Here is a 26,228-nt window from a genome sequence, read left to right on the forward strand (position 1 = left end):
TTGGTTTGTTGTTCACATTATATACACCTTCAGGGAGATAGCAGTTATTCCCAGCTCATGTTACAGATGTTTTTACCTTCTATCACTAGGTAAAATGCTAGACACAATCTTTGGCAAAGGAGGGGCTGTTGTGAAGAGCTTTGTGTTAATTTATGAACAGTGTCTGCTCTCAGAGTGCCCCTTTGAATGCCCTGTGCCCTTGCTTGCAAGGACATCCTCAAAAATTGCAATTAATGTTCTCCTCTCCAGACTTTTCCCCTTCAAGATTAGTCCTTCAGGGGGTGTTTAAAACTGTCATACCAGCTCTTTTTAACTGGTGCGAAAGGGACTGGAGAGAGAACTGAGGCAGAAGGTTATCTTATCACTGTAACCAAGAGGTGCTGCCAAAACATTCCATTTCTGTGGATAAATGTTGTTTCTAGGTCCTTGTTTCCTGGGTTGGCCTAAATAAGAAAGTATTCAGTGGGAGATGAGGAAAATACTTAATCTGTTGAGATGTAAGAAGATTATTGGGCCACAGAAACAGCTAAATACTCATAAAAACTATAAGAAATAGAGACAAAATAGAGAATATCTAAAAACATTTCCATGTTTTTATAGCTGTAGGAGTGAGTTTTCTTCCTGAAAACATCCTAATGAAAGCAATGGCTAGAGCTGTGCTGTGGAGGCCAGCAGAGGGCACACAGACCCCTTCGTAAGTCCTGTAGTGGTCAGTTCTGCTTCTGAGAGTTATTTCTGTTGCCTCTAGTAAGCCAGCAGGAAGAGACTTGCACAGGTTTGGTTGTTTCTGAGATGAAAGAGAGAAGTAACAAATTGTTACCAAACTCTTGCCCTCTGTATCTCAGTTCCCCTCCTGAAAAGTTAGAGCATTTGGAAAATCTTCCTTTTAAATAGATAATGGAGGGGAAAAAAAAAAAAGAATAGAAAGGAGAGGGTTTTCTTCTGGAAAAAACCTAAGAGTCCGGGCTGCTGCTGAAACTTAGAAAATAACATAACCACCTGCCATTTATAAAGCACAAATGGGGAAAAATAAAAGTGTAGTGGGAACTCCCCTTTTTGTCACTCTCAACATGTTACCTGAGAGTAATGAAGAGCTTGTTAACTCTTTCATTTCACTAATGCCATTCAGATTTCAGACAGTTTAACACTGCTTGGTGTACAGAGTAACTTCATTCCATTCCCCTACAAAAAAAAAAGACTGTGGTAACACCCACTATGATCAGACCCCCTAAATTTTGAAAACCACACAGCATTAAATCCTCTCATGTAAAACACACAACTGAAGAAACTTAAAAGCCTGATGTAGACCAGATTTAAAAAAAAATACTCACTTTCATGTTTGGGAAAACAGGACTCTTAAATCAGTATAGCAGCCACTGCCAACACGGGGCCTAGGGATGGAAAAAAACAAGTAATTTTAAGACTTAAGTTGTTTTCATCTATACGTTTCCATGAAATGGCCAGATTTTCAGAGGTGTTAGCTGTCAGTAGTTCCTTTTTTCTAAGCTAAAAGGTGCTCTATTTTTTGAAATCTGACTGCTTCCTGGAGAACCATTTCCTACATAGAAATGTAGGGAGATTTTCAAAATGTGGGATCGGTTGTTGTTGAACTGTTTCTTACCCCTTTTATTGCACTTTGGTGTTAATAACGGTTCCACAGATTTTAAGCTTCTTGCTGCTGTGCACATTGGATTTCAGTCCTTGTGCAGAGTTATAATCCAGAAGTTAAAGATGAAGTGAAGACTGCATAATGAAGGCAGACCCCACATTTCACATCATTCCAGGGTTTCCCGGATACTTTGCATGCTGATGCTGCTCTTTTGTTCTTCCTTGCCTTGCTCGGTTTTGCTTTTTTTGCCTCTTGGTGGCACACTTGACCACAAGTTTTCTCTTGTGTTACTGTCCTTCCAGTTTTGCTTTCCTTAGCTATGAAACTGGTGGAGGTGTTGGCTCATGGTGCTTTAGAGCTTGGATTCTCATGCAATGTGTTGATATGAAGCACAATCCTTATACGTATTTCCAGTATGATTAGCATCAATGTGCTTGATGGGTGTTGAGACTAGTCAGACAATTTGGATGCCGAGGGTAACTACAAATGCAGGAATGATACATGCAAACCATAGCAAAGTATAAAGTGTGCATTGCGAAGCACTTTGCTGTCATAGGGTCTCACAGCTTCCTGTAACAAACAAGGTGATGTACAATGACCACACCACAGTACCGGTACTGATTTTGTGATTTTTGTACTTCTCGGTGATTTCGGGTATATGCTGTTACCTGATAAACTTCTTATAAAGAGGGTGTGATATCATGGGGCACAAGGATCACTGACGCATTGATCCTAGTTCTTAGTAGCACTGCAGAATCTCCCCCAGCCAAAGCATGGTTTCTAGGATTCAAGTTATTGCATACCAAAATAAATTTTGGTGCAGATTTTTTTTTAGCACAGATTGGTTTTGTTTGCTAAGCACAAGCATAAATTTCTCACTCTTAAGGACCATTAATAGGAGAAGTGGTGGGGGACATTTCTCATGGAGGAATTTTCCTTCTGTATGTATGACTAGTGCAACTTCAAAATTTATGGGGGAAAGCAACAGACAGGTAGACCAACTCAGGGAAGTTACACTGGCTGCTTCAGAAGAGCTTTTTAGGTGGCTACGTAATTCAAAAAAATTAGTCAGAAACCCCTTTAACCTGAACATGATTATCAATATTTTAGTTAGCATCAGAGATGTTTCTTTTTGAAATATAGTTATTTTTCCACTCCTCCCTTAAGGATATGATTATACAAAATTTCTGTTGTATTGTGTAGGTTTTGGTGTTGATAGAAAAACAATACATTTTTGAATATGATTATAAATTAATACAATATTATTCCCAGAAAGTGCAACCTAACTTTGCAGACTTGTCTCACGGGGTATATAAAAGAGCAATGTAAGGGTATATTTTATAGAAAGCTCCCATGGCACTCTGAGTTCAAGATGTAGCAATTAGCTTAGCAGATGAGAAAGGAGATAGCGAGGTAATGAGCTGCACCTAATTTGTCAATGTGGAAGTGTCTAACAACAAACATCTGTATGAAGAAGTGAACAATTCTCTGCAACAATTGCATCACCTTTTCAGGTGGGAGAAATCATTGCATAAATGGCAGTGTGGAGTAAGTCATAGTCTGGCATTGTAATTGCTTTCAGGTTGTGAAGGGGCCTGAGGTCAGGGGGCAAGTGACCGTCTGTGAGATGATGATTCTCTTCCTGTACCACTTGAGTCAGTGGGAATTTTTCTGATGCTGTAGTGAGCCCGGATTTTTTCCTACAGTTTTTTATGGGTGAAGTTCACTGAGGCTCACCACCTCCCCTCCCTGACTTCCAGTGTAAAGGAAAGTGAATTTGGACGTTCAGTGCTACATCGTGGGTTAGTGGAGGTAGTTCACATACGGTTGCTCCAATTCCTCATCTAGATTATGGAAAATCATGAAATGTTCTTGGGGCATGATTTTTAGGATATGCCATGGGATAGCCTGTTGCAGTTTGGGTAGGCATAGCTGCCTTATGCTGCTAGGTGAGACTGATGGTTGAAAAAACCCCATTCCAGTGATTGCACCTATACATGTCTTTTGATTTGGACAATAAATACAGCTTTTTTAATTAAACCAAAGTCTAATACTGCAATGCACAGATTTTACAAATACCTGAACCAGGAAAGGAAATGTATTTTATTATTGCTACTGGTTGCTTACTGTAGCAGTGATTTTTGCTTCATGAACTTGAAAAGGTACATAAGCATCTCCTTGCTTCATAGCTTCCTTGTTTTTGCTGAAGAACAAAAGTACCAAAACATGATTCCAAAATACTACTAACACTATTCATCCCCCCTTCTCAGAAAAGCAACTATTGAGATAATTGATTTCTCAATTCTGGTACTTTTGGTACTTAAATAATTCTTCTAGATTACTGCTGTTTTTCTTCTAAAACTTATGTGGATTTTTGTGACCCTGTCTTATTTCTGTCTAAATTATCACTCCTAGTTTGAGAAGAGAATGCAGTGCAAGTTAGGTGCTTACCTTGTAGTTATGCTGTAAAAGAAGAGGCAAGTTTTCAATATTTTTCAAGTATCAAACCACCAGCTGTTTGGTGTCATTTTTTTAGAAAGTCTCACCCTACTACCAGGGCTTTAGCATGAGTTAACATGCTTGGTGTAACCTATTGACAACACGTGCCACTGTGGTTTTGTGCGGTAGTCAGAGGTTATCTGAAAAGTGAGCTAACAGGTTAGTTATATTCCTGACTTTTGAAGTGAGTTTTAACAAATAAGTTTAATAAATGTACAATTATACTGGCTTGCCAGAATATCTTTGGAATAGAGCTCTTATGGTCCCTAATAACTTCTTATATATATAATAAAAAGTATAGTCTTCAGAAATCCTCTGTGGAAAGGACAACTAATAGACAAGGAAAGAGACTGTGCTGATGGCTTTTTTTTAGTTTAGTGATGTTAAAGGCAGAACAAACTTTAAATATTAAAAAAAAAAAAAAAAGCCCAAATCCAAATGATTTGACAGATGTCCTTGGTGATTAAATTTCAGCACATGCAGACTGGACTGCCTGCAGAACGCAGCCCAGCTGTAGACAGAGAAGTTAACAGCTATGTTTTTAGCTTGATTCCTTTTAGTAGTAAAAGGATGACTTAGATGAAATACTCTATCAATATACTAATGTATATTATGCTTGTCTATAAGCCTCTTAATTTGTTTAAAATATACTGTTGCTAATTATGGAAATGAAGCTGCACCAGTTATGTAGTAAGCTTACATAAAAACACGGACTATAGCTCTTTGCATGAGAGATGGCTAATTTATAATATGAAACATTTTTTAGTAGAGTTGCTACCAGAGAAGCAATATTAATTACCTCTTTGAATTAACATTGATCTGAAATTTAAAAAAAAAAAGTATTTGTGAGCTTTTATATCTTTCTGTTAAGTTCTTATTCAACAGTGAGGAGTGGTGTACAACTTCTAGACTGCTCAGCCATTAGTGCTGTTCGCTGGGATATGTATTAGCTGGGTAGAGCGTTGTCTTCTAAAGGTACAATCAGTGAGCAGTTTTGCTTTTGTACACTGTGGAATAAGTACTTCCTCAGATTTCTGCCTGATAATATTGCACATGAGGACCCTTAGTTGTACAGCAGTTCAGAAACCGTAATGCATTTTAGATTCCTTTCCAGACTGCCATTTAAAAGAAAACAATCATAATGTAGTCTATTAGGGCTTAGATTCTCATATTTTAGTTTCTTGTGACTTTCTTCCAATGGCTACCATAATTTTTTTCCCCTCTTCTAATCTTCCCCATATCTCACTTCCTGTAGAAAATTTGCCCCCATTATGTGCTTTATGAGTGCTTTGAAAAAGTGTTAACAGACAGCATGTTTCCAGTAGAGACAAAAATACAAATACCAAGGTCTCACAGGAAGTCCTGCATACCCCTCTGCTCACCCAGAGTAGGATAAGTTGGAAACGCTGGAGAAAAATAGCTCCTAGGGTTGACTGGAAGAAAGGGAGAACTGGGTAATGCTGATTGTAGGAGCTATGCATTCTGGAACAACTTTGGTAGGGTGGTTTTTGGGTTTTTTTTGTTGTTGTTGTTGGTTTTTTTTTGTTGTTGTTGTGTGTGTAATACTTCTGCTCTTTCTAAATTGCTTTCATCCCACCCAAATTTGTTTCGTAGTCAGTGTTCTGTTTGTCTTTTCTGTATTCCCAGCAGTATCTTGCTGGAGTGCCTGCTGCTTGTAAGTTCCTTTTTTGAGGATTTTCTGAACTTTGTCCAGAACAGAAATAGAGTTTTTTGAAACAGAGTCAACATCTCTCTTCCTTCCATTTTGCTCACACCTTTTCTTCCACCTCTCCAGTCATCGTTGTAGCTTTGGGATCTCCTGAAGTAAGTTTCTTTGTTAACACGCCCCTGCAATGCAACGCTATTTCATCATCTGTCATCTTCAGCTCTCTGCTTGACTTCCCCCTTTCCCTCTGCTTATTTCAATGGGGCTGCGTCTTCAGGATCCTTCCTTTTCCCTCTGTGTGCAATTGTGCTTCTCTGCTTCAGTCATGTTTTACTTCAGCGTCTTGCTTAGCTGTTATCTTTATCTTTTAAGCAAGGTTACATGATAAATTCTGAGAGTGACTATTTTAAGTAACTCAAGGTTTAACATACTTGCTGGTTTTTGGGATGTTCTAATAAAAATGTGCAAAACAATCCCTTACCCTCTGCACTCGTTCCTCTATCTTGAAAACTGATACAGCACGCAGGTGAAAGTGAAAAGTGTTAAGAGTGCTGCTAATTGCCACCTAAGGTAGAGGACCTGCCTTCCTGCTGTGTACTGCAGGGAGCTCCTCTACCTGTCCTCTCAGAGGAGTGCTCATGTTCCCTTCCCTAAAACCACCTTCCCTCTAAGCAGTTAACCTCATGCTCTACAGGTGCTTCAGCACTGCCATGTTGGTTTCGGAGAATCAGAGACTTCGAAGTGGTCCTGCCACAGGCATTTGGGAGAAATCCGTATGGCGACACAAAGTCGTCTCGACTTCAAGCAGTGCCATGGACTAGTAACTGTGTTCTTGGTACCTGTACCTCTGTACCTGTAGCAAATGGGTATTCAGGTATTTCCCTCTCGTTGTGCATGAACTTAAAATATTTCTTCCAATTTGAAGTGTCTCCTTAATTCTAATGGTCTCCTAGGTTGTGAAAATATCAAACATACTCTAAAAGGGGAGAAACTTTAAAAATTCTGTTTGCTTGATGTGTTTGTCTGATCTCTGTTAACAGGGCATCTGAGCACCTTTCTGTCAGCCCAAGGGCTTTGGGGTGGGGTTTTTTTGTTATTAATACAACTGTAAAAGAGAGAACTTTCTAATGTAGTTCAGAGGGGAAGGAGCAATTGCCAGCAGGTGACTTATACAGTAATCTGTTATCTTTAGCACTTGTGAATAACCTTACCCATGTTTTACAAATGCAATGTTACTCTGGTTTTTAATATCTCTCCTTATTGCATTCTGATCACAAGATACTTTAGGAAATATAACTTTTTTGGAGGTTAGATTTAAATGACAGATTGAAATAAATTTTTCTGACAAGCTAATCCTGTGGTTTGTGAGGGTGTCAAAATACTTCATAAATTTTTATTGGAACTTAATTTTTGACAAGTTAACTCTTGCCTAAAATTTAATGATAGCTAGGAGAACTTGGAATAAGTAAATGGAAGCGTTTGTTCCTTTAAAATAAAAAATGAAGGATTTACCATTTAAGTCTTGTGTAAATTAATAATCTTTCCTGTGCTGTAAATTTCAGCCCCTAATGAGAGGTGTCTCTCGGTGAAGAACAGAGTGAACTTTAAGTGAAAAATCCATGTTGTTCCTGTTGAGGGACAATTGGAAACGTGATGAAGGCAGATGGCAGGCTATTTGGTTACACCTGTAATCTGCAAAAGCTTGAACAGAAATTAGGTGAAGAATATTTTTGCAATTGACCTTTCAGTGAACTTGCATAAATTTTTTTCACTTACTTGGTGGATGTTTATGGCCTTATTTTTTGGATTACTAGATTAACCTATACTGAAATATTATGCCATTTATAGGGTTAATGCATTTGAGAAGGACATGCATGTGATTGCCCCCTTCTCTCCCCTCCTCCCCATTTTTAACTCTACAGAGCATCATTTTGAATTGAAATAGTCCATAATGGTCCTTTTTTTCCACTTTTCTTTAACAACATGAACACTAAATTATAGCTGTGCAATTATGTAAACAATGGAAATGCTTCTAGAATGAATACTTCCTTTTAAATTTTCATTTTGTGTAATTGCTGAAAGGTTTGGGGCCATAATAAACCAAAATTATTTTACACATTTATCGTTCTAAAGGTCAATTATGAAAGAAGTAAAGAAACAACACTGTACAGAATGAGTAAACCAATTTCTATTGCCATCACCATATGTTTTTCTTATTGCTTGTGTTTTTCCAGTTACTGTGTACATAGCATTCAATTAAAGTGATTCATTTACTAGGCTGTAAGCTGCTGAACAGAGTTTACATTTACAGAACAGCGCTTTGAAGGGAAGGAAACAACTTGCCTCTGTTTGAATTACCTGATTTTTGCAATATCACTGATAGGACATATGTTCTCACTTGGTCGCTTTCTCATGGGCCTGAATCTTCTGATAAGCTCGCATTGCTACTGAATTACTGCGTGAAATCATGCTTTTATTGTTAGCTGGATTGTGCATGAAAGTGTGCTAATTGGGAAATGGGAGAAAAACTGTCAAATTTTACCTGTAAGCGCCTTCCTGGGGCGTGGTTTCTTTCCTGTCCATTCTGGTTGGAGTAAGCTCAAGTAGAACAACAATATTCTCATCAGGTCATATTCTGTCTCCTAGTAATAATGAAGTCACTCAAACTATCGCAAATTTGTACTGAAATGCCTGAGATGAAAAATGGCAGTGGAAACTAAGGGAAAGCTAGGCTGAACAGGTTTTTGTTTGGGCTCTTATGCACTTGTACGTTGCAAACTTGCAACAGTTAGATGTGTGTTGTTTCACCGCAGCATACGAACTGTGCTGTGAATTCATCAGTTTGAAGCTACGTAACAAAAAAGAGAAATTGAGGATTGTTTCATTAGCTTTTCAAAAGAAATTTTTCAAAGGTTTCTCACTATGAAAAATAATTTGGTTCTTTTAGTAGTGGCACATCTCATAAATGGCAGGTAGATCCATGCAACCACATTCTTACAGCTTTTTGGAATGTGTGTGTTGTCACAGCTTTTGTTAAAGTTGTATTAGTTATGCTGTGCTGTAGACTCACAGGTACTAATATATTAAAGTAACAGTTTTGCAATTACTTTTTTATCCTCATTTTCTAAGTGTTCCATACAATGACCATAGTTAAAAGCCAATGAAGCTGGATGATCGTTACAGTGGTATTTAACAGATGGGATTGATGGAGTGAGGACAGGAGTTAACGTGGTTGTTTGTAGCAGGTCTTTGTACTTCCGACGTTCTCTTACCTTCCAGGCCAGGTTAGCATGGACTCTTTTATCGTGGCATATGTCAACAGAAGTGTACTCCCATCTGCTACTCTATAGTTTGATGCCCAATTATTCAGAGACCAAACACATCGCAGTACCTGGCTCCATTTGTAATTACAGGTGTGTTGTGTTCTGAGGAGCCTGGTGCATTAATCAGACCCTTAATTATAAAAAGGTGGGTCTTTTGTTCTGCTCGGAGGGTGAGTTTACCACCCACTTTATGAGCTGCTGCATCCATCTGCTCCCTGTTTTTGAATGTTTGCATTGACTGATATTGACTTTAAAATGTATCAAAGGAAGTGATTAAAACTAGTTTAAACATTAACTCGAGTGGCATTTTAGCTTATTCAGGAAAGTGAAAGCATTATCTGCTACTATGTTGAAAACTAATATTATTTATTTAAAATATATAACACAGTTATTTCATAGGATGTTACTGCTGTAAATACTTAGTGGAACACTAAATAGGTTCTGTCCAGGTGTTTAGCAGTGCTTTGAGAAAATACTAGTGAAGTTAAAGCATATCTTCATATAGAGAAAAATGAGTTTGACTTCTTTAGTTTCTGATGTAGAAATTGAGCATACGGACACATTCTGGGACTAAATTTAAGTTCAAGTGTTCTTTAACACATCATAAAACCAGTAAAGATGGACACTGAAAATGGCTTTCCTTTGTGACTTTTCTTTGGAATTTTGAGACGCAAAATAATTTTATACTCAATATAGAAATAGCTTTATCTAATTCTTCAGCAAATATAATGTTGCAGGTAAGGATTATATAGATTTTGTGCCTAATTTTAAACCTGGTGAAACCTTGTAGGAAGGAAATCTTAACTCAAATACAGGAACTTTGCTCTGATTTGGAGACTGTGAAGAATTGAAACGTGGAAGGATTAAAGTTGAATCGCTTATCTCGAATGTGTTCTGTGTCACAGGGTAATGATGAAAGCAAAGCTGTGGTTGGTGGTCTATTCTTACACATATAGTGCTACCTCTTAAAAACAAAGAACCCCCTCTGTTCCTTCAAAAGTTCAGCAAAACCTCTTTTTTTTCCCCAAGGCTTATCTATATTTGCTGTCTGAATTATGTAGAAGAAGAGTGACTTAGAATAATCTAGTTAGCATAGATTTATCTGTGTTACCGTGCTGTGTATGATAATTTCTTGCATTTGATATCGCTGTATTTCTCAACTAGTCCAGAAGAGCTAAAAAATCCCATATGTGCTGGAGCAGCCTAACAGTAGTAAGCCACCTGCTCTCAGTTACTTTGCTCCTTCAGGGCAAAGGTGGCAGTCATTTGTGTCATCTCATGTTTTCAGGGCTACAGAATTTTGGGTAATGTGATTTTAGGAAATACCTCATTTGGAGTGGTGTAATGCTTCATCTTAAATTGATTAATGGTATGAACATTTTCAATCCAAAGTCTTATTTAACAGGAGAACAGTTATGCTTAGACACAAAGAGACATAGGCATTTGTTCGGGGGGGGGGGGGGGTGTTGATTTTTTTTTTAACAGAAATTAAAGAGTACAAATATTACCAAAATACAAAATGCACTTTTCCTACTAAATGCATCTGCAGGGGAAAGTACTGGTTGTTACATGACGATCAGTTATACATAGAGCTGTGTGGCTCTGAATTATCACCTTGATGAGTGTGGAACTGGTGAATTGCAAAGTTAAATCTTCTAAAACTCTCACTTTTGGTTTTGGGCTCTTTTTTTTTTTTTTTTTTTTTTTTTTTTTTTTGCTTGCTTATCTATTCTCAAACAGGTAACTTCTCTTTCAGGATATCTTAAATACTGTCATAAAGCACTGCCCACCTTGGTTTTTCTTCCTGGGCTTACCTGGCTTTACAATGCTGATAGGAGACTTCATTACCGCAGCGGCCAGGGTTCTGAGCACAGACATGCTAGAGGTGAGTATGGCAATGCCCAGTGCCCCTGTCCCCTGAGAGTGCATGCTTGCTAACGAGGTTCGGATGTCTCCACTCTAACAGGTGTTGACTCATTAGCGCAATGAGAAACAGGGCTCCTGGGGCAGATACCATGGCAGCTGATGTGTGAAATTGTGGGATAAGGTGACATACTAGTATTGCAAAGGTGTTTCATCAAAAGGCCAAAGTGTGAGAAATCATATCCTCGCTAATATTGCAGCACGCCTGTATGCTAAAAGCAGGACTTGGATTTCAGAATCTCATTAGCTTTTTTCAGTGAGCAAATATTGAAAATATGGAACTCTCTTGGTAATACTGAATTTCTTACTAAACATCAACACTAATAGAAATGTGACTAATCGATTAAATTAGTGAAGGATAAGTAAAATAGCAAATCAATGATGGGATGCCAAAATAAGGATAAAGGTTTAGCAATCCTGGGAAAAACAGGAAAGCTTTGTTGTGCATGAAACACCGGTTCAAGGGAGACCTTTCTGTCCGTTTTGGCCAAGTGCTTTTACGGCTGCTCTTGACATTTATGTGGCTGAGCGGGTGGCCCTGTGCAGGGGCACAGCCCTCTCGTATTTCAGCAGAACTGAAATGTTGAGCCTAGTTGTGCTTTTTCCATCGTCCCTCAAAGAGCTTACAGCCATTAATTTTCTGACATCTCTTTAAAAAAAACTGATCAGCCTGATCATTGATCCAAAGCTTAAAATGCTAGTAAGAAGTGAATACTCAACTTTCCATGGAGGAAAAAAAAAAAAACCAAACCCAAAACACCACCACCTTCCATTTCTCCTACAAGCATAAAACTTAGCATGCATTGTATTTTCACAGTTATGCAGGATTATATAGCAGTAGTTAATGCATTTATAGCTCATGCCATGTTGCTTTTGATGGTTGTATTGAAGTAGGAATCTCTCTACGCATTTTTATCATGTATTCAGTCAGTTTGAGTGCGTTGTGCTGTCCTTTGTGTCACACAATCACCTAATAGTAGTGCTGGATTAGTGCTTAAAATTCTCATTCAGCTTTTCTTTAGGAGGTTCTGTATTTTTTATTGACACCGAATTGCTGATAGTTGGATTGTGTAATGACAGAGGAGGTATTAAAAATGTAGAATACACTTAGGAGCAGGGCCAGGTCCTTGCTGGAGGAGAAGCTTGGCCTCAGAAAAAGAGCAGATCAACACAGCAGCAGAAAGCATGGACAGGTAAGTGTGTGTTAGTCACTGCTTTAATGTAGCTTTTGCTGTAGTTGTAAAGGAAAAGCTACCAGGACATTGTTCCTCAGGACACTTTAAGAATACAGCACACTTAGTATTTATGGTGGTATACACTAGCCTCATAGCTTATGTCATTTTCATAACTTTATGAAGTCTCTTTTTAATGAATATTTTTGTTTACTTTTCCTTCATTAGGCTCCCCGTTCAGAAGCTCACACCATCCTTGGTTCTCTTGTTTGCTTTCCAAATATCTACCAAGAAATCCCACTGTTGCGGCCCATTTCAGAAGCCGGTGAAATCATCGCAGGAACTGCAGATGTGAAGGTAAAGTCACATTTCATTAGTAAATCCTTAGGTAACCTAACATTTTTACTATTCAGTCATTTCATTTTTACTGTACGTTTTTGTTTAAAAAATAAACCCCTCCTCTCCTCAAAACCCCACAACTGCACACATTATATGTACTTGTTAAGCAAAGCAATGCTTATCAAATATGTACCATAAAATTAACAAAGCTTAGATACAGCAAATTACATTTTATTTTCTAGGAGAGTGAACTGGCTATGATCAAATGCAATGTTTTCCAGCCAGATGCCTGTCAGGTCAATTCATTAAATGATGTTGGTGGTATTATTTAAAGTGTCCGTTCATTGTATCTGTGTATATTAGCTTGTCCTGTAAGAGATGTGGGGTGTACATAAGGGGAGATATTTTTTGCCTTATTGGTATTATGGTAAAGAAAATTCCACTATTGGAATCACCATCTTATGCGAATGGTTTTTCTCCGCAAATTAATTTCAGTGGGACATCCTGAGACATGAATTGCTTTGCAAGATGGAAAGCTTTGTAATTTAATGGCCTTCACAACAATAATCTTGTAGGGGAGAAATCACACACGCCCTCACTGAAAGACCTGACAAAGGTGACCTGGAACATCACTTGCAGGTGGAACCTGCCCAAATGTTTGCCCTCACACAAGCCTCTGTTGCTTTTTGCTAAACTTGAGGCACCACAGTGATCCACTGCACAAAATTAGGTGTAGCTGGGGAGGAATCTCTGAATTCCTCATGCGGCCTGAGAAGGTAGAACCGGAGAGAATGCAAAACCCTTAGCATGCTTGGCTCCCATTCTTGCTTTCTTCATCAGTCCTCTGAGAGTCACTGGGGGTGTGTTAAAATGGACTTGATTCTAAAAGTGTCTTTTCTGTACTAAAAAATACACTAAATTGTTCATAACGTGGCCTGCTTAGACCTAAATGCTATAGGTTGTATTATCAAGTGATCACCACTCATCATTAGTAAATACCCATCAACTCTGAAAACAAATTGATTTCCATAGTGCTGCCTGTACATGATTTTTAGGTTGGTTGGATTTATCCACAAGGGCCTGTATATTTGAGGTGTAATCAGTAAGTATTTCTCCCTTGACAAAATAAAATTGGCATGAGGTAAAAATGCTTTAAGAATAGACTGAGAATTAAAGTTATTTCACTTGTAACTATGTCAAAATTAAACAACTTTATTTAAGTAGATGTATGAAAAAGATGCTTACTCTAATTTATTTTCTTATTTTAGTGTTACCTCATAAATATTTTATTGAAGAATGCTACAGAGGAGCCAAGTGAAGGTGCAAGGTAAAATATTGAGTAAAAGAAATGGGAAAATGGGGAAGGCTTTCTTGTAACTTATTTTTGGTGCTTGTACAGCTGGGTTGTTATTACTGCCTTGTAGTTTGATCCTATTTAGATGAGTTCTTCACTTCAGGCATATTAAGATGAGGTCTGCTTTGCGCCATGAAGGTGCTGACTGTTGTGTGAGAGGGAAGAGAGAGATCGCATCTTTGTGCATTTCTTTCTTTTTCTTCTTTATTTTTTTTTTTCCCCTTTAAATATTTTTCTAAAACTTCTGACAAAACCACTTTTTCTTTTAAAAAAGATGCATAGCCATTTGTGGCCTTGGAGTTTGGATATGTGAAGAACTAACGCAGTGCACAAACCACCCCCAAGTGAAGGAAGCAATCAATGTCATAGGTGTGACACTGAAGGTATTACTATGATGGTCTCTGTAGTCAATAAGCATTGTCTAAGAAGGGTATTTTCATTTTTTTAAATAGTTGCTGATTATATGGAGTACAGTCTTCTGGCTTGTCTTTTCATTGCTTAAGACACTGACAGGATGCTGCTGAACGCACAACTGCTTGGGACTTTTTGCATAGTATTAGTGATACGGCATTAGCCATCTTCAAAAAGATGTCTCCCAGTTCTGAACCTTTGCATGTAATTAGTAGCTCATTCTTTTCAGTGAGCATGGTTCAGAGTATATGCACAGTTCTTCAGTGGGGCCAAGGTGGTATCCTATACCAAAGTGCAAAATATTTGCAAAAATAGCATGTGATTATGTATCTAAAGACCCTTTCCACAATAGACCAAATTAAGATTACATAGATAATGTCAAGCCTGCTGTTTCCTAATGCTGACAATGTGATTTTGCAACATTAACATTTTTTTATTGTTTGTATGATGCAAAATAATTTAAAATGTAGAAAAATGGAATGCATTGTATTGTATCTGAATATTTTATTTGGCTTTTAATCACCTTTTCTCTTCCAGTTTTCTAATAAACTGGTAGCTCAGGTAGCCTGTGATGTTCTTCAGCTGCTGGTTTCTTACTGGCAAAAGCTTCAGAAGTACGAATCCTCTCTGTCCAGAAAAATTACTGAAGTACGTCAGTTTTTTTAAATTGTTTGTATGGAAATTGTATGCAAAGTTGCCTTAATTCCTTAATTCCTTACTTGACCTACTGTCACTGTGACTTTATGTAACTTTTTCTTTCTTCTGCAATTATTGTTAGGAGATGTACTTCCTGTAGTCCTAGGACCAGTGTACTTCTCTCACTTGTAGTGATTTATTTCCAAAATGCTCAGTAAAACTTTGTTTCACTTGGACATTGATTTACAAGGGCAGTTAGATGTTTCTAAGAGAATTTAACCTTTTTCATGCCCTGTTCAAATTAAGTTCATGCTCTGTGTTTATAGTGAAAGAAGTCAAATGTCTTTCTGGAATTTTGTTTATTTTAATGTAGATCCTTGTGGCCACTATTGCATTTCTTTTGCCGAGTGCTGAATACTCCTCTGTGGAAGCAGATAAAAAGGTACATCACTGAAAAAAGCAGTCTCCATTCTTTCTTTGTGCTGTTCGAGATGGTTATGAAATGAAGTTGCTTTGAACCAGAGCCATATTTTAAACTTTCGAACTCATACCTTTAAGTTTGGGTGAATTTAATAGAATATACCTAAATACTGTGTTACATGTTTTTTAGTTTATAGTTTCACTGCTACTTTGCTTGTTGGATTGGTGTATGGCATTACCCATGAAAATGCTACTGGAGCCGGTGTCTGCTGGTGTTCTTGAAGATCAGCATGCATCCAAAGCTCCTTTACTGGACTATATTTACAGAGTGAGTATGAGGAATGAATGTGATTTATTGTGTCTAGATGTTTAAAGAAGCCTTTCACAGATCCTTTTAGGCATAGAAGCATTTTTAGCAAGCTGTAGAAAATAATGAATTCTTGCGGTGTGGGCAGAAGTCATACAGATGAGAAGTTAAGAATGCAAAATGTTAAGATGGTAAGATCAGAGATGTAGAACAGACTGAGGATGGTGAAGAGAGAAAGGTAGAAAGCTTAAAGTGAGCCGGGGAAAACAATCTTTGCAGAAATATTTGAATTATTTGAAATGGGCTGTTAAAATACAAAATAGGTCCTGAAGTGAGCTGTTAAAGTACAAAATAAGAGCTGACGAAGAGTGTTATTTTAAAAACGCTGTATTTAGACATAGATGTTTTTTGTAGCATGTCCTGGCTTTCACAATGTAAAAATTATGGTGGGTCACTCCTCATTGAATGTGTTTAAGTGGGTACTGTAATGTATACTTTATGACTTCTTCAGTGTCATGCTTGTCTCCTTGCAGGTTCTGCACTGTTGTGTGAATGGCTCCAGCACGTACACTCAGCAAAGCCATTATGTGCTGAGTCTGGCAGATCTCTCGTCCAGTGATTACGACCCATTTTTGCCACTGGGGAGTGTCAAGAGCTCTGAGCCAGCCCAGTGCCACTCCTCCACGGATTTGGGCAACCTGCTCACTGTCGCTGAGGGTAAGAGAGTTCACAGAGTGTGGTGAGGACCAGCATGTCGGGGGTCAGCAGCTAGGAAACAAAGCTTTCCAGGTTACCTCTCTTCCTTGAAGATGTGCTTCTCCTTACTGCGCATAGCAACTATTCGTTGAAAACTGGGCAGCGCCCTTTTTTTAATGAATTTCAGTGTCCTCTGTAATAGGATGTTCGAGTTGAAGAGCAACATCAGCAACAAAGATCACAGGAGAAAGAAAATGTCACTAAGGTGCTGCATAGTGAGAAATTTGTACAGTGATAGGATAGACCGAGAAGCTGGTTTTTCCTTTGGTACTACTTATAATTTAGTATATAGAATTAAATTCAACAAATAAGCCACAAATCAAACTTCTTTCAGAAGCATGCAGCTGCCCTTCTTGAATTTTTCAGTAGAAATGACTCTATTGTCATAGATAATTTGCCTGTTCTGAGTGATTAGAGAAGAACATTGGACCAAACTCTGCAGCTGCATAAATACGCCATTCCTGCCCATTCACAATCTACCTGTGTCTAAAGTGAAAAGAGATTATTTGGATCTAGGTACAATATGTTACTAACTTTTTAAAGTCAACTTAAAAGAATACATCCAAACATATGAAATAATTTATCTCTAAGTGATTTATCATAGACATCATCTTTATTTCAAACACTTCTTAAAAATAACCTTTAAAACAATGGCTGTTCAACTACTAATTATGTCCATTTAAAGTAATTTCATATATTAATATGCATTAACATATTTCTGCAGAAGAATCAAAAGTACAGATGCAACCTGAAGTTGTGTGAGATAATGTTGGATTGGCAGTGATGCTTTAAAGTAGTATTTTCAGGTTCTGATACTGTACTGTTTTTCTATCCTACAGCTTATTTTCTTTGGTTTTGTGTATGTATTTTTAGTTTTAACGAAAAGGTTAAAAACATTAAAACTTATTCTGCACACATTTCTTGCTGTGTAGGATGTGTTGTGAATAGCAGAAAGATAAAGTTATGTGTCAGATACCTTTGTCATTTTAGGTAGAACAAGATGTTTCTCATCTTGGATATGTTAGTGCCCTACAAGTTCTTTGGTTTGCTTGCTTTTGAAAAAGATTAATTCAGAAATTTACTACTGGAGGATTCAGGAAAAGAATGGAGAGCCTTTTTTATGAGAGGAGGCTGAAGAATTTTGGCTTTTTGGGGCTAGCAAAAGGCTGAAAAGGAATATACCCGTTGTTTAAAAGTGCATGAGAAGGTATAAATACCAAGGAGAGAGGAAAACAGTATAAACTAGAGAAAAATAGTTTTAAACTGGATATGAACAAAACCTAGAAATTAGAAGGTTTCTGGCTATAAAAGGGTAATATTCTGGAATAACGTTCCAGTAGAAGAAGCGAAGGCACAACGTAACTCAGAGCACGATCAGTTTATGAAATAACTGATGAATTTGCCCGTGCTGAGAGGAACATCTTGGGATCCAGAAAGCTTCTTCCTGTCTCATACAACAAACTTTACCACTATGCTGCTAAAGACCAGGAAGCATTAGTTTTTAGTTGCATCTCTGGTTTACCTCGAGCTTCTTGTGCCCTGTCCCTCTATTGCTGCTATTGCTGTGGGGATGACTGTGGGAGTATAGGCAGTAAGAAGAAACACCTTAACCTGCCAGGTGAAACTGTAGTGACAGCAGGCATTGTGGGATCGGTGTGCAGGACTTTTAGCATGTTGTATGGAGGCTTGGATGTCAAAGTAGGCTAAATATCAAAAGGCATGTGGTAAAATAAAATAAAAATGTATGACAGGTAGAATTTCTTGGAAAGTGATTGTAAATACTTTCTTGAACAGGAAGATTCAGATGACAACTAAGGCAAGCTTCTGAAATACGACAGAAATTTGTAGATGCTCTTTTTTAATTGCCTCTTGCTGCTCTTACTGATCTATTATCTTTTCATTGATTGCTTTAGAAAAAAAAAGGAGGAATTTAGAATTGATACCTTTAACAGCACGGATGGTTATGACTCACCTGGTGAATCACCTGAGCCACTACCCACTCAACGGAGGCCCTGCCATTCTTCACAGTCTCCTTAGCGAGAACCACGACAACTCCTATGTGGAGTCCTCCGAGCTGTCCTCAGAAGTCTTCCGGAGTCCCAACCTGCAGCTCTTTGTATTTAATGACAGTACTCTTATATCTTACCTCCAAATCCCTACAGAGAAGACGACGAACACTGAGCCAGCAGCAACCCCTTCGGACGTAAGGGTAATTGTCAGAGATATCTCAGGGAAGTACTCTTGGGATGGGAGAATATTGTATGGACCTCTGGAGGGCTGCCTTCCACGGCAGAGCAGAACGAATGCATTTGTGATCTCAGGCAACCCTGAGCACCACTTCATTTCCCAGAAAGACATTTTTCAGGTGGAAGAAGGAGAAGACGCTCTCGACCAATTGCTGGAAAAGATTGCTAACACCAGTCCTGAATGCCTTTTACATCCCCAACGAAAGCTGAATGAGCCATCGCCGCCACCCTTTGGTATGAGCTACGACCAAGAGAATGCAATCACTGAAGCCCTGATGAGGCAGAGCGACCAGGAAAAAGAATATATATTTAAATGCAGCTCGGACTTCAGTATGAAGGTGGCCCGTCAAGAAGAACCACGTCCTGCTGAACCTCAAGCATCCTTTTATTTCTGTCGGCTGTTGCTAAATGACTTGGGAATGAACTCCTGGGACAGAAGGTAGGAAGAGAGGATTCAGAACGGTACTCTTCTCACTTCTACCCCCAAACATGTACAGACTTAAAGTGAGAATTATATAGCTGGCTGGTAGTCAGAGCATACTTTTGAACTTTTACATATACCTGCTTCAGTGATTACTTTAAATAGACATCTGCAGATTGTTTATAATAATAATAATAAAAAAATCATCTGAATCATCCTAATTTGATTCCCTTCTTTTAGGTGTTTGAATGAGAAAATACTGTGTCTGCACTGTGTTGCATTTTCCTTCAAATCTTTTTTTTTATATATTTATAGGAAAAGCTTTCATCTTCTTAAGAAAAATTCAAAATTACTGCGAGAACTGAAAAATCTGGATTCCCGCCAATGGTAGGTAGTGTTTACTAAAGACACCATTGATAAGGTTAGCATTTCCAAATAAAGAATAAGTACATCACCAAAACCAAAAATTCATTAAAATTGCATGTGCTAGCAATACAAATATTTGTATGAAAAATGGATTGTCTGTTTCCACGGAGTTCTGGAACCTGAATGGACAAGCTATTTTGACTGGCACTGTATACATAGAATTCAAAATCAGTAGCAAATAATAAGACACAGCAACCTAGTTCCTGTTTTCTTTAGCTGAGAGGGGAAGGAAGAAGTTCCAAAATTTTTTGTGACCTTGACTCAACTCACACAAAGGACTGTTTTCTGCAGGATGACCCCTGTGTCGAGAGCAGTATTTTAAGGGATAATCTCCATACAACTACTCTATAGCCAGGTAGTGGCAGAATAGTGTTCTGAATATTATGTTTTATTTTTCATTACTTGACATATAGCTATTTGAAAAAATGTCTGCAGCATTGCAGAGTTCTGATTTTCTTCTATCCCAACAATTGTCATACCAAATCCACTCAGCTTGTTTTCAAAGAAGCCAACTGTCACTGTCAGCCTTGTAAAACTCAACCCAGGATCTGAAAGTTAATAATGTTTTTTTCTTTCTCATATATCATCACTCTATAATTAAAATTCTGTAGGTCAAATTATGCTCCTATTAACACCTGTGCAATCTTACTGCTTCGGCAAGGTTGCACAGATGTAAGTGATTAACCCTGTAACTGAACTTGGTCATCAATTCTTTTACTCATGCAAGGAAGGAATAGACTCTGCTCTGCTCTCTGAACTGTGGTCTGCATTGTGGTCATGGGGGGAAAAAAATTGGTGAAAATAGATTTCTGCAACTGAAATTGAGTGATGTATTTGTGTGCATAAAAGAAATGGACATGTAGAGTTAAACATGGTCACCTGTTCATAGCTTTTTAAGTGCAGGTGATCTAAAAAATAATTTTGAGCTAAAACTTCTTTAACTTTCATTTCTTTTTATATCTAATTACAGCCGTGAAACTCACAAGATTGCAGTGTTTTACATTGCAGAAGGACAGGAGGACAAATGTTCAATACTGTCCAATGCAAGGGGAAGCCAGGCATATGAAGATTTTGTTGCTGGACTGGGCTGGGAGGTAATAGTCATAAATTTAGGCGAGCTAATGTACTTGATCCGAAGACCTATGAAAATCAATGTAAGCTGGTTAAAATAGGTAAATGGAAAACAAACTGCTTATGTCACTGCATATTTTTTAATTCTCAAAAAAAAAAAAAAAAAGATAAATTTTTATACACACTAATTTTTAGCAGTACTTAAAAGATCACCTTTTTAGCAGAATTCTGTAAATCCTCATGCTACTTAGGGATGAATGCATCCTTCCTGTTTCTGATGGACAGGTGGTGCTGCAGTGGACGTTTCTGCTTTCTGCATCATTAAGAGCTATAGCACAATCTTACCTTCATTTTATCTCCTTTTAGCTCTTCATGTGGTCAGACCACTCACCCAACCACAGGGCTGCTTTACAAAGGACAAAAATGTTTTGTTTTAGTTTGCATTGTTGAAATGGTGTGTCAGTAACCTAAATGACATGAACATTTATGTTTTTCGGAAATACATAGTACCTGCATTTCACGTTTAAGGATTTAAGTGACACAAGGTCTACAGGGAGAGGTAGCATCCTCAGTTAGACTGATGCAGTTGGGAAAACAAACAAGCTTTTGGACACAAGCTTGTCTTCAGAGAGGCATTTCTTATGAATAATCTTCTAGAGTAATTTCTTCTAAGGTTTTTCTTCTTGTACAAATCTTCAATTTCTTTTGCAGTTTTTCTGAATATTTATATTTTCTGTGCACTTTTTCTCGTGGTGTATGCTTTGAGTGGCCTTGCTAAGCCATTCATAGCCCTTAGAGCAGCTGCGCATGACAGAATGCTTTTGCTTCCTTGCTGTTGTTTGCTGGAAGGAAGGTAAAAAAGCTGTATAGATAATGACTCAGTACCTAGTTAAGAGATGTTTACTTTTAGTAAATGTCAAGTACAGGAATGGGAAACAGACACATCTAATGCAAGGTTCATAAACCTGTAGGGGAAGACTTCTCTTTCTCTGGGATGGCTACAGAATTCTAGAGTGGTAAATTCACCAAGTCTTGATATACAAATACTGATTATTCTTTCCAAATTTCTTCTAATTATGACTTTCAATCAATCAGGTTGATCTTTCAACACACGGTGGGTTTATGGGTGGCCTGCAGCGCAATGGCAGCACAGGACAAACGGCACCCTATTATGCTACCTCTACTGTGGAAATAATTTTTCATGTGTCTACAAGAATGCCATCAGATTCAGACGATTCACTGACCAAAAAGGTAAATAATTTGCTGTGTATTTCAAAATGTTGTCTGTAGTCTTCAAGTGCTTAAATTAGAGTTTAAATTGAAAACAGATTGTGCTAACCGGTCCTAGCAGGCCATCTTTGCTCTGCCACATGGTGCTCTGCAGCTAGATTATCTGAATTAAATGGCATCTAAATTCTGGATTCTGAAACACAATTAACATTTCCATGGTAGCCTCAAATACCACCATTAGTAATAATATTAGCAATAATTTCATTTGAATGTTGTCTGCCTGCCAAAACTGTTGTAGTTCGGTAGAACAAAACAACCAAATGCAGCATAATAAAACCTTACAGATGAATCGTCCAGCATGTTAACAGAAAAGAAAAGAAGTGAAAGAGAAGTGACAAGCATAGTACCAAAAGCAGCCAGCTGATATTTAAAGCCATTATCCAGTTATTCACAATTCTGACAAGCAGACTCTGCTTCAAAGATGGCCAGAACCCAGCCCAAAATTTTGTTGGTATCAGTACTTAATCATTTGTCTTTCCTAACAAGGAGTGACTTGAGATTATGGTGCTTGCCAACTGCTGCTTAGGGTCGAAGAAGATTTTAGGTGCGTACCAAATCTTTGCCTTTTTAATTAGGATTGGCAACTTGTCCTACATAGGTTGTTAATGTGCGTTAATAATGCTACTACAGCCATCCAGTCTACCATGTGATACTATTGTGCTCTGAAAATTATCTATAAATATGTCACTGGGTGATTGTATTTGTTGTCCAGTTAGTTTCAAAAAAACATGTGCTTTTCCTTGAAATAAAAAGGTGGAATTTCTGATTACCTGTCGTGAAAACTTGCCCAGCATTTAATAGTAAAGCTAAATCATTTCTTTTTTATTATATCTGTCATTAAAAAAACAAACAAACAAACAACAAAATTACATGTTTCGCTTTATGTATGCAACTCATTATCGTTATATGAGTGGATTTACATGGCTATGGAAAAAAATGTTATCTGAGTACTTTAGGATCGAGAAGTAGGGCTGTGGTACATACTAAAAGGCTATATAGTCTCTATCACTTTACCAAGGTAGGACTATCTGTATTTTTATTGTTCCTGGCCGGTATTTATCTAGCTGCTAGTTAAAAAACTCCAGTGTTGAATGCTTTACAGTTTCCCTAGGCAACGTACTCCTATGCTCCACTTTTTGTACCTTGAGAAAATTTCTTGTAGCATCTACTTTGCTTCAGTTTAAACCCATTTATTCTTACCATATTCCACATGGATATGGAGAACAGATCATTTTGCAGCAGACTTATTAATGTCTGAGAACTGCTGCCATGTCTTTCGCGGTCTTACTTTTCCTACACAAATGGTGGTCGTTTAGTCTAATCTTCCCTTCTAAGTCATACCTCCTGCATTTTATGGAAGCATAGGAAAGGCAGTGAAATATCATCTAGCTGTTGAGTAATACATCACCTGGGAGAGGAGAAAGCACGGTCAGAAAGAGCTACCACAAGGGGAAAAATGGGTTTTAATTGCAAACAGTATATTTTACTAATTCTCCTAATTCCTACCCATGTTAGGGATTACCACAGACATTGAGAGAGTCTGGTTATTCTTTTTAATTGTCTTCCCTACATTTGCTTTAAGAGAATGTTGGTTTTGTGAGAAAGAAAAAGCAAAAGCATTTAGTAGTTGCCAGCCTCCAAGTCTCGAAGTGCTAGGAAACAAGGCCAGCTACAGTATATACTATCCACAGAAAATACCGCAAAGTAATTGCTTTAAGACTTTAAAAAAAAAAAACCCTTAAATCTGCTATAGGAATGGAACACTGCAGGGATCAAACTGTGTATTCCATAAAGAAGGACAAAGCTCTGAGCAACCTAATGGACCTCGGGATCTGGCCTCACTCTAAGTGGTGGGTTGGACCAGATGACTTCCAGAGGTCTTCTGTAATGTGTAATCTTCCATGGTTCGGTGCTTCTGCACAGAACAGTTTCATTTAATTTGTCACAGCTCTTTTGTAAGCAAGCATGTATTTCTGTGTAAATTAGCATAGACTTCCTAACAAATTTTATAAAACTGCAGCTAAGAGTGGAGGCAAGATGCATTTCAGAAGCCCTGTAAAATTTCTGGAAGATTGATAGTTCTCCAATTCTTTGAAAATGCTGATGGATGAACTAGCCTGCATTTGAAACCAGTGTTTTGGGCATGAGTGTTGATCCAAACCATTTATAAAGACAATATTAAACATCCTGCAAGAACTCTTATAACCCTAAAAGTGTCCATTTCTTGAAATTTCACTTGTGAACCTTAGCTGTGGAGGCTGTATACTGAAATACATAAAGGCAAGTACATTGATGCTCTAGCAGCAAAATTGCTCAGTCTGCAAAGTCCCGTGTTGATTTTGGCAGCCTTTGCATGTGCAGACCACAACTGGCATGTGTGCTTGAAAAGAAACACATGCCTGCCTGCAACATACTCTTAAACAAGAGGAAAATGTATTTATTTCCCACACCTGTTGATGCTGCGCTTATGAATTCTGCAATACCTGGTTAACAGAGTCATGATCAAATGCAACACTGCTTCTGAGATCATGGCAACTCTCAAGATCATCACAAGTATTTTAATACTTCCACCAGCTCACTGAACAGTTAGTGCATGCTGGGCTCAAGTCGTCACCTCAGGTTATTGGGGCAATATGTCCAGGTTAAAAAGATTATTTTATATTTATTACTTCTTTGTGTCAGTGCTTCTTTTTCATAGCAGTGTGTGAGAGGAAGGCAGATTACGATGTTGTCTTTCAGTACCTGCTCCATGTTAATGTTTGCTGTGATAGAACTATATATGGTGTTAGAGGACAGCATTACTGGGAGGAAAAAATTTTATCATGTTGCCGACCAGGATGCAATGGGGGCCACAACTTTTTTTTTTTCTTGCCTTCCCCCTGCTTCCAACAGATAGGGTTGCATAGATACTATCTGGGATATCTCTGAAATCTTTGTCATTTCTGTGGTTTCTTCTCTTCTTGTTTTGCCTACAGACAGGCAAAAAGGATTCAATACCAATCAGTGTGCTTGGCTTGCAAGCTCCAGAGCTGAACAGAAGGTCTTACCACCTGCTGGCCAAGGAAGTGGTACAGCAGGCCATAAATTCTGCGGGCTGGGGAACTAAGCAGATGCAGTAATTTTACTTAAATATGTTATTATGGTTCTTTATTTTTACTGAACACAAGAGGATAAATTCATTTCTGGTATAAATTCACAAGAATAAGTGCAGTTTCCACTGAGGATGAACTTGGCCCCTCATTTTTGTGCAGTACAGTTGTAATTTGCAGTTTGTGTTCCTTTATTTGAAGTATATGCTGACATATTATATTGCTTATTTGGGGGTGGGGGGGAGGAGAAAGGAAAAAAAATCTCTCCAAATAAGTCTTAACCCTGAAAGAAATCTTTTCTAGTGGAATAATCAAAATTCAGCTGATACGTTTTGCTGCTGTAGGGTTTAGGATCATTGGTTCTAAACTTTTTTTAATCTGTCTGTCTTGTGGCAAGAATGGAAATCAATCATAGCAACAGCATCCTAGTGTCCCCTGTCTTGTTCTACCTAAATTGTACTTAACGCTTTAAAAATGAGCTGCAAAATTTTTAAGTGATTTATTCCATCTTCTCCATTGTCATAGCAGAACTTTTTCAATTCAGAAATCTGGTTGCAACCCCATACTGAACTCTTGCTCCTTCGCTGCAGAAATTTGTTAGCTAGAGCTAGATTAGATTTTTAGCAGCTAATCTAACTGCTGTAGGGGTTTGCAAAGTGGGGACAGAGCTGTGCTATTGGATTTGTCCAATTCATTTGACTCCAGGACTATAATTGCACTTATGTCTTACAAGGCTTTTATAGCCTAGGGCTGGCGAGCAGCAGAAAAACAAATTGGCAGTGATACAGTAAGAGTGAAAGGGAATGAAAGGCACACATTATCAGTCTCCAGGCAGCACTGTTCTGGCAGGAAGTTTCTTGGTTAATTTACAAATAAAACTTAGATTTTAGGATGGGTACACTGTCAGCCAGACAATGGGGATGTCAGGCCCGACTGTTACTTAGCAAAAGTAGCAGCCATGCCTCCCCAAAAGCAGAAATTCTTCAGTCAAACAGACGACTCCTCTCTGGAGCCAGCTGGCTGTGTAATGCAATTAGCAGGGAAAGGAGGTCAGGCCATTAGGTGTGTACCGTGACCAGTGTCAGCAGCGGCGTGTTGCCTGGCAGGCAGTGTGCAGCCCAGCCGAAGCGGGGAGCCTTGAAAACTATTTGCTCAAGCAAAGGGGAGCAGCGGTGATGCTCAGCGAGCCTCCCGGTGCGGAGGCTGCCTGCTTCTGGAGCTGCCGGCTGCGCCTCGACGCCCAGATCAGGGCTGAGGAAACGCAGACCAG

At 38.3% G+C, this 26,228-nt stretch overlaps 1 protein-coding gene across 12 annotated transcripts in view; it reads left to right on the top strand.

The window, feature by feature from the left end:
* The window catches only part of RALGAPA2 (Ral GTPase activating protein catalytic subunit alpha 2), a 137,198-nt gene that overhangs the window by 51,021 nt on the left and 59,949 nt on the right, over positions 1 to 26,228 (top strand). For all 12 annotated transcript variants that reach the window (XR_003924527.1, XR_003924528.1, XR_003924529.1 and 9 more), the window contains 12 exons: positions 10,854 to 10,982; positions 12,421 to 12,549; positions 13,800 to 13,858; positions 14,160 to 14,268; positions 14,834 to 14,944; positions 15,306 to 15,374; positions 15,543 to 15,680; positions 16,193 to 16,376; positions 18,329 to 19,100; positions 19,398 to 19,469; positions 20,479 to 20,602; positions 21,675 to 21,830. Coding sequence is in view for 8 of the 12 variants with exons in the window: in XM_030021849.1 (XP_029877709.1) it covers positions 10,854 to 10,982; positions 12,421 to 12,549; positions 13,800 to 13,858; positions 14,160 to 14,268; positions 14,834 to 14,944; positions 15,306 to 15,374; positions 15,543 to 15,680; positions 16,193 to 16,376; positions 18,329 to 19,100; positions 19,398 to 19,469; positions 20,479 to 20,602; positions 21,675 to 21,830 (2,052 nt within the window). In the remaining 4 variants the exon portion in view is untranslated. The remainder of the gene's footprint in view (positions 1 to 10,853; positions 10,983 to 12,420; positions 12,550 to 13,799; positions 13,859 to 14,159; positions 14,269 to 14,833; positions 14,945 to 15,305; positions 15,375 to 15,542; positions 15,681 to 16,192; positions 16,377 to 18,328; positions 19,101 to 19,397; positions 19,470 to 20,478; positions 20,603 to 21,674; positions 21,831 to 26,228) is intronic.

Source organism: Aquila chrysaetos, chromosome 8 (genome assembly GCF_900496995.4).
Source record: "Aquila chrysaetos chrysaetos chromosome 8, bAquChr1.4, whole genome shotgun sequence".
NCBI lineage: Eukaryota > Metazoa > Chordata > Aves > Accipitriformes > Accipitridae > Aquila > Aquila chrysaetos.